General features: G+C 42.7%; 1 protein-coding gene across 1 annotated transcript; it reads left to right on the top strand.

Moving 5' to 3' along the window:
• cUnh5orf15 (chromosome Un C5orf15 homolog) lies at positions 1-7,059 on the top strand. Its single transcript, XM_080509398.1, has 3 exons — positions 1-122; positions 3,502-4,736; positions 5,570-7,059. Exons 1-3 carry the CDS (start codon positions 2-4, stop codon positions 5,702-5,704), a joined length of 1,491 nt encoding a protein of 496 aa, XP_080365524.1. The 5' UTR covers position 1; the 3' UTR covers positions 5,705-7,059.
• Positions 7,060-7,627: the final 568 nt, after the last annotated feature.

Here is a 7,627-nt window from a genome sequence, read left to right as displayed (position 1 = left end):
CATGGCGCCGCACGGAAGTCTTGGGCGAAGCAGGAGAGCGATTTCTTCTTTTTTTCTGCTTATTTTGCTCCAGCTCTTTGTCATAAGCTGCCAGTCAGCTTCGATATCCACGTCGAATGACGGTAGGTCACGTTCGTGTGAAGTATCAGCAGTCATGACTGTTAAATGCAAACTTTGAAGTGGGCTCGTTAGCCGGTTAGCTGCTCCGTGTTAAACAGCCGCATCCGGAACTCGCAGTTAGCGCTCATAATATAGCGTTTGAAATAGTCAATAACACGCCTTCTGTGTGTGCTCGACAACTTAAAATGTTGTTTTTATAAATGTTCTACCCCTCGTCGAAACTCTATATCACAGTGTGCCGCGCGTGCCTTTTTCTGAATAGACTAAACCTTGACATTTGAGTGAGTACGACCTTGCAACCTGACCAGTTAACACCGTGTCTCGTGTGAAAGGAGACATTTCTAGCAAAAGTGACTTCATTTAAGTTTGCCTTGGCCCATTCTGTTCCTTTCAACCTAACAACGGGTCCAACCTAAAGTTGTCACATAACGCCAGGCAGGCTGGAGCAGCCAGTGAGCTTTAGATGTTTATCTGCGTCAACACACCTGGTTTGGTCTCTGCGTGGGGCTGTCAACAGGTGTCTCAGTGTGGACACATCTGGATCTGTGTCTTCCAGGTCAGGTTTTCTTTACAGGCCAACTTTAGTTGTCTCCTTCCTTCAGCAGCCTTGATTTAAATAAAATCACTTGTTGAAGAAACATTTCAGGGTCCCATCATTGGCAATTGGAAGACTTTATCTTCATTTTTGAGCCGACAGACCTTCAAATAAGAGATAACACATTTACACCCCTTGCTACGCCCCTAGTTTGAGTTATTGTAGCTTACTTATCTAGTTACAATACACTTAATCTCGTATACCAATAAAACAATCCAGACAGGACATCATGTGTATTCTGTATGGTGATAAAAGTTCTCACGTGTCAGGTGGAGTCTTTATTAATCCCAGAGGGAAATTCTTTGTTATTGGACTTTGAATGGATTATAGAGGTATAATTGTGCCAAATCAATGGCTGTGGTATCATGATCCATTTGTGGAAGTGTGGAACTTAAAAACAAACTCTGGTGCAGTTTGCATGGCATTTGATTAAGATCAGAGCACAGCCTGAACTAAGTGACTGTAACAGACTTCAGATGTTCCTGATCCCAGCAGCAGAACGTAACTGCATAATAGATTAACTCTGTGCCATGTTGATTTGTTTGTCATTGTGTTGAGTTCTCCCCTGGTAACTATATACCGAAATAACCTCGGCCACACTTAAGCCTGAACACATTGCTATGAGAGTTATCATTCACGTTATTAAAAGATTTGGTAGATTTAAAATGCCACTATGAGCACAAAGTGAAGCAGATTAAAATGACCATTTTCTTTTCCCTTTGAGGGCCACTTCAAAAATGGGAATACTGTCTCGAAGTGTCTCGGGCATCCAGGTGCCCTCCAGGGACTCTTGAGTGGATTAGTGGAGGTGATTTGAGTTGTGCTGGTTGTAGAAGAGTGACTTTGTCCAGATGCTCATGTCGTATATCTGTGTAGTTAATTAAGCCCCTGTCAGGGACAGAGACAACCTTTTGAAGTTCCCCATCAATGAGCAGAGACCACACTAAAAACTTAAAAAAATGGTGTCAATGGCAAGCTCTGTTTTTCCTTGCTGGATTTTGAACACAGTGTTTGTCCATAAACTTGAATCTTATTATATTATATTATATTAATAATATTAATATAATATTATTTTCGGTCTACTGTGTGTGGCTTATTCTTTTTTTTAATTAATTTTTTTATAATGACTATATGAGAAGCTTCAGTGGGACGAGAGAGCTGTATCGCTGTAACGTTTTGTTACTGGGTGGAAACAAACTGTCTTGCTTGTAACCTTGTTCATAATCTGACTGCCTCACGTCATCAGTCTGAACATCTGTCAAACAACTTATCTGTGGATACGTATTGTGGCAGTATTGTCACCCCCCCCAATATAACTTACCGACATGAGTGGATTTTTTTTTTTTTTGTTCAGTTACTTTTGCTTTTTGAATCACAGGCAGTAGAGGAATAATCTGAAACATCTTGCTTTTTGTCACTCTTAAATCTTAACGTTCACATCATCATTTACAGAGTTATTTCTAATTCATTGCTTAATACCGGGATAAGGAGTGAAAGTGTTTGTTCAGTTGTGGGATGACCTGGCAGCTATTGTGTGGTTAACCCGCAAATCAAACATCACATGATAACGGTGTGGAACATATAACATGGATTCATACTTGTAAAAACCAACATTAAGAAAAGGGAGAAATTCTATTGGTTGATCGTACTTATTTGAGAAATTATACTTTTATCACACACGTCAGACTATTTGTGAAAAGAAGCTCGGCGACTTCGAGGATGAATTTCTCCCAGCTTAGAGGGAGCTGTGTAAGTCCTGCTGCCACAGAGATCTCCTGTTCGGTCATTATTTATGCTGGGCAGGGCCCATGTGTATGAATAGAGCCTTTCTTGCCTTGGGGGGAAGTCTCACCCTCCGCCTCAAGTCCCCAGTGTTCCCCGCCTGTCCCGTCCTAGGCAACGCCTCCTCGTCCCGGCGGATGGGATAATGTTGACACTTGTTTGTTAAATGGTGTCATTGATTCAGGCACCAGGCTGACTTCACTGAAGGACGCACTCAGAAACTGCTATACATGTAGAGGTTTACAAAACTGCTTTCTTTATATGTAACCACTGACACATATTCAAATGGATTAAATCCATTTTGGAAAAAGGCTATAACATAACAAATTGTGGACAAAGTGAAGTGCTGTGATTACTTTCCGGCTGCACAGTTCCTGCCTGCCTTTTAATAGTGAAAGAACCTGGACTCACTTTCCTTGCAATTTCTCTGCAGAAAAGACCTACGTTTTTGAGTTTCATCGTGGTCTGTCTCCCCAAAATTCTTATTTCCAATTCTCTCGACATTTTTAGAGCAACACATGACTTTCTGCAGTACAATACTGTTCAACTGGTTCTCACCAGAGTTTGGTATCGTCAGTTGCTGAAACACTGCTTTGACCTACATATATCCATATATATTTTGTAGTACTCCAGAAACGTTGGAACAGCTGCAAGAATTAGTAGCACAAACTTTCAAGGCTTGATCGACTGCCATTGCTGCAGAACAGCTTAAGTTTTTAACCCATTTCTTGTTTGCTGAAGTACTGACCATTGGACCATTTCAAGCTGTTTTCATTGATCTTGAATGACCCGAACGCTGGAAAAACTGGGGTGTTTGAAACAGTTTGTATAATTTGAATTCATTATATTATCAAATTGTTCATGGGCCTCTTTTTGATTATGCACAACAAAGTACCAAGTTGTTAAAACATTTAGTCTCAATCTGGTAAGAAGTGTTCTGCTGCCCTTTCTTCTGCCGTAATGAAAAATGTCTTCCATTTTTTTTTCTTCCTCTCGCTTGACAGATGAAACGAGTAAGATCACACCTGAAAGACTGAGCTCGGCCATTCAGAAAAAAAATATAAGCGACACAGAGCTGACAGCACTTCAACCAGATCCCAATGCTGCTGCTGCATCTCAACTAGATCCCAATGCTGCTGCTGCATCTCAACCAGATCCCAATGCTGCTGCTGCATCTCAACCAGATCCCAATGCTGAATCTCAACCAGATCCCAATGCTGCTGCTGAATCTCAACCAGATCCCAATGATGAATATCAACCAGTTCCCAATGCTGCTGCTGAATCTCAACCAGATCCCAATGATGAATCTCAACCAGATCCCAAGGCTGCATCTCAACCAGATCCCAATGATGAATCTCAACCAGATCCCAAGGCTGCATCTCAACCAGATCCCAATGCTGCATCTCAACCAGATCCCAATGCTGCATCTCAACCAGATCCCAAGGCTGAATCTCAACCAGATCCTGCTGTTCCGGCACCTCAACAAGATTCTGCTGTTCCGGCATCTCAACCAGATCCCGCCGCTACAGCACTTAAACCAGATTCTGCTGTTTCGGCTTCTCAAAAAGACCCAAAACCGTCTACTGGGAATCATGACAATACCACAGTTGTTGTCTTTGCTTCGTCTGCTGATAAACGGCAGCAAAATCCTGCCACCAACGAGGAGACAGCAGATGACGCGAGCAAAAACCTCCACAGCGCAGAGATAGCTGAACAACCAATTGCTCCCAAAATCAACTCGGCTCCAGCTGCCACCACCACCACCACCACCACCGCCCCCGCTGCCACCACCACCACCACCACCGCCGCCGCCGCCTCCACCACTGTCAAAATCCCCGATCCAGCAAATCCTGTTGAGGATCAAACGGAGGACCCATTCATTCAAGAGGATGCAGTGACACCACTCAATGCACTCGCGCTCCAGTCCACGGAGAAAGCAGGTCCCGCCAGTCCATTTAACTATTTAAATGTGGGGGAGGAGGAGGAGGAGGAGGTGGTGGGGGAGGAGGAGGAGGAGGACGACGAGGAGTCCTACGACGACGTCGAGATAAACGGAAAAGATATGGATTACAAAGACACAATCGGAGTCGCACTGCAGCCCGCTGACAAAATGGACAACATCCCCTACCAGAGGGACAACTACAACACCGAGGACCAGGACTCCCACTTCTTCATGCATCTGGTCATCCTGGCCTTCCTGGTGGCCATCGCCTACATCACCTACCACAACAAGAGAAAGGTGAGTGTGCCAACAAGGGAGATGCCCAAACTGTCATGCAGCTTTTTTTTTTTTTTCATGTATGAAACTTTTAGTCTCTTTGTGAGGAAAGGTGGCACTTAAAAAAAAAAAAAATGTTTCCCTTCTTCCGCCTCACTTTCAGCTCGTCACTTGGGAGCATGAACACAAAATCACAGCAAAACGTGTGGAAAAATGTGCAAATAGTGTTCGATGACTTGTGTTAATTCTGCAAACTGTTTCTGCCAAAAAAAAAAAAAAAAATCCTATACCGAATGGTCTGGTCGCTGTGGATGGAATTTTGGTGAAAGACATCAAATGGAGGCGATACTGGTCAGCAGCGAGCGGCCGGCGCACACAAAATGTAATCTGAAATGTTCCAATTTAGATTAAAGGAGCGCAAATATGTTGCGATTATGACGCTCTGAGATATTGCTTTGAGTCTCACCACCCCAGAGAGTAGTGTAAATGTGGTTTACATTCACTTCCAACACTGGTTGCTGTGACCTTTTTCTTCAGTGGTCTGACAGCTGAATGCCACTGCATGCTTCTAATGAACCACACTCGCTACAGGCCTCTGCAAAAAGAAAAAAAAAAATTCATCTTTAAAGGTTCACAACACATCTGTAATAAAGCTGAAATTGTACTAGAAATTAAGAGTTTAAGAAGGTTTTATGTCGTAAATTAGGCTCCGCTGTGCAAGTTTGGGCTCGACTGCTGATCTTCTGATAGTGTTTGAACTAATGAATAGATTTGACTTGATCAGCACATGTACATCAATGACAATAATTAGATATTAGTTTAATCTGCTTTTTGCCTCTTTGCTCTCCTGTCAGATCTTCCACCTCGCGCACAGCCGATGGTGGAAGGAGGGTCTATGTTCCAGAAACACAGTGGAGTATCACCGCCTCGACCAGAATGTCAACGAGGCCATGCCGTCCCTCAAGATGACCCGAGACTACATCTTTTGATCCGCATCTCGGAGGACTGATGAATGGGGAAACCTGCGCCGAGCCTGTTGGCCCTCCTGCCTGGTCATTCACTTTGTCGAGATGCTTTGTCATGGAGCTTGCTTTATGCTTTCTCTTGCTACTGGCCAACTGGAAAGCAGGAGCGATCATGTCTTTGGGCTAGAATTATGTCTCTTCAGGACTTTTTGCTGTCAGCATTAGGATTTTTTGTTTCCACCTTTCTTTGTTATATTTAATGCTACTTCCCATTTTTCTAAATGAATAACAAGGCAGGGTTTGATATTTTGATCTGTGAAGATGGTTTTTCAGCCTTTCTGTGTCTTTTTGGTTTCCATCTTGAACACTGTCTTAATATTTTAAGCACTCATTTTAGCTGGGAGAATTAAACATTGTAGTAGGCATGGCAGTGGTAAATTCACGAGTTTCTCTCAGCTTTCACTGTCATCTGTACATTTATGTTGTGAGAGTCGACAAACCAAACGGCAATCTAAAGGAGGAGATACACACGTGCAGAATCATTCCAAAAATTCATAACGACACTTAATTGTCACCATATAAAGGCAAGATATGACTTCTTTATGTATCAAATCTGACATTTTCTATTCGCGAAAGGAGAACGTTTCATTTGGAAATGCAGTAGAACTTGTTTCTGGTCACACCTTTGCAGAATATGTAAAGTTGCTCTTCAAGTGAAGATTAGTGTTCCGTGCTTAAGCCGTTATGCTGTTTAAAGTTCAAGAGGTACTAAAATAATATATGGGAGCGTCACCTATTCTTTTGTTCATGTAACTTGCTCTGATGAGGCATGTCTTCTACTGGCCACAACGTGTGGGGCTGGCCATCTTTGTGTTATGACTTCGGTGAAGTTTTTACCAACTCCAATGTGGCAACAACAACAACAAAAAAAAAAAATTATGGACCGCGATCCTCTGTGTTCGCATAGAGTTTTATCTTGTCATGATATTGGAATATTTTGCACAATCCCCATGACCTGTTGTTATACATTGAAATCCACTTTTCTTTCTGAGGAGGCGGGGAGGAGGGGGGGGCTCTTCAGCTCATCTCACCCATGTGCTTGTGTCTGTCACCATCTCATGCCTTTAATCGAAATGCCACATTCGTCTGCCCGTTCACTTTTTTTTGTTATCGCCTTCTGCCAGTTGTTTTCAGCTGTCTTGTCCATTTGTAAAGGTACAGTGGGCTAGTTCAGAGTTACACGGTGCCGTTTAGTCATGGGAGTTACAATATGAGAGGAAGAGGTTCCTCTTTGTGAAGGTGATCAACACTGCTCTTGCAATCAACAGTAGAAACTGTGCAATCTCTTTTTTTTTTTTTTGTCAATAAAGCACAAATCGTGTAAACCCTTCTCTTGTGATTAATGGTTGTCATATAGAATACTCCCACTCAGAAGGTGTCCTCTTAAATTGAGATGTATATGAGCAAATTGATGGTTTCTCAACCAGAATTCTTACCAAGCGAAGTAAAAGGGGTGTTCTATTTGCACCCAACGTAATCTTCAAATATACACAGAGCTGCAAGTCGCAGCTCCACCAGAGGGAGGCAGTGTGCACCTACAAGTAAAGGATTTCAACACTCAAGTTGCCCGATTTGACTCGTAATCCACAACAAAGTGAGTATGCGTTACGAGAACTCATTGAGTAGAGTGAACATTTGTACTTTGTGTTCTTTCTCAAAGCTATGCAACTAACATCTTGCAGTAGGGTGGGAATCAAACTGGGACACGTAACACTTTAAATCAGTTCTGATATGTTAAGCCATATGTACCAATAACGCAGTGACAGAGAGCCTCTCATATCCAACCTTGAATATTTGACGATTACCACTGAGATGGAGTTTGAGGACAGCACTTGGTAATAAAAGTGGTGTGTTAAAGTTTCCACACGGTGACGGCACAGATGGAAG

This window comes from Blennius ocellaris (assembly GCF_963422515.1).
Source record: "Blennius ocellaris genome assembly, chromosome: 14".
Lineage (NCBI taxonomy): Eukaryota > Metazoa > Chordata > Actinopteri > Blenniiformes > Blenniidae > Blennius > Blennius ocellaris.
The sequence above is the reverse complement of the archived record's forward strand: the minus strand, read 5'-3'. Positions and strand labels throughout refer to the sequence as shown.

Excerpts from the sequence above, each read along its gene's own strand:
- cUnh5orf15 (XM_080509398.1), top strand. The coding sequence starts at position 2 with ATGGCGCCGCACGGAAGTCTTGGGCGAAGCAGGAGAGCGATTTCTTCT. Across the intron at positions 123-3,501 it reads GATATCCACGTCGAATGACG|ATGAAACGAGTAAGATCACA; the intron begins GTAGGTCACGTT and ends CTCGCTTGACAG. Across the intron at positions 4,737-5,569 it reads CCTACCACAACAAGAGAAAG|ATCTTCCACCTCGCGCACAG; the intron begins GTGAGTGTGCCA and ends CTCTCCTGTCAG.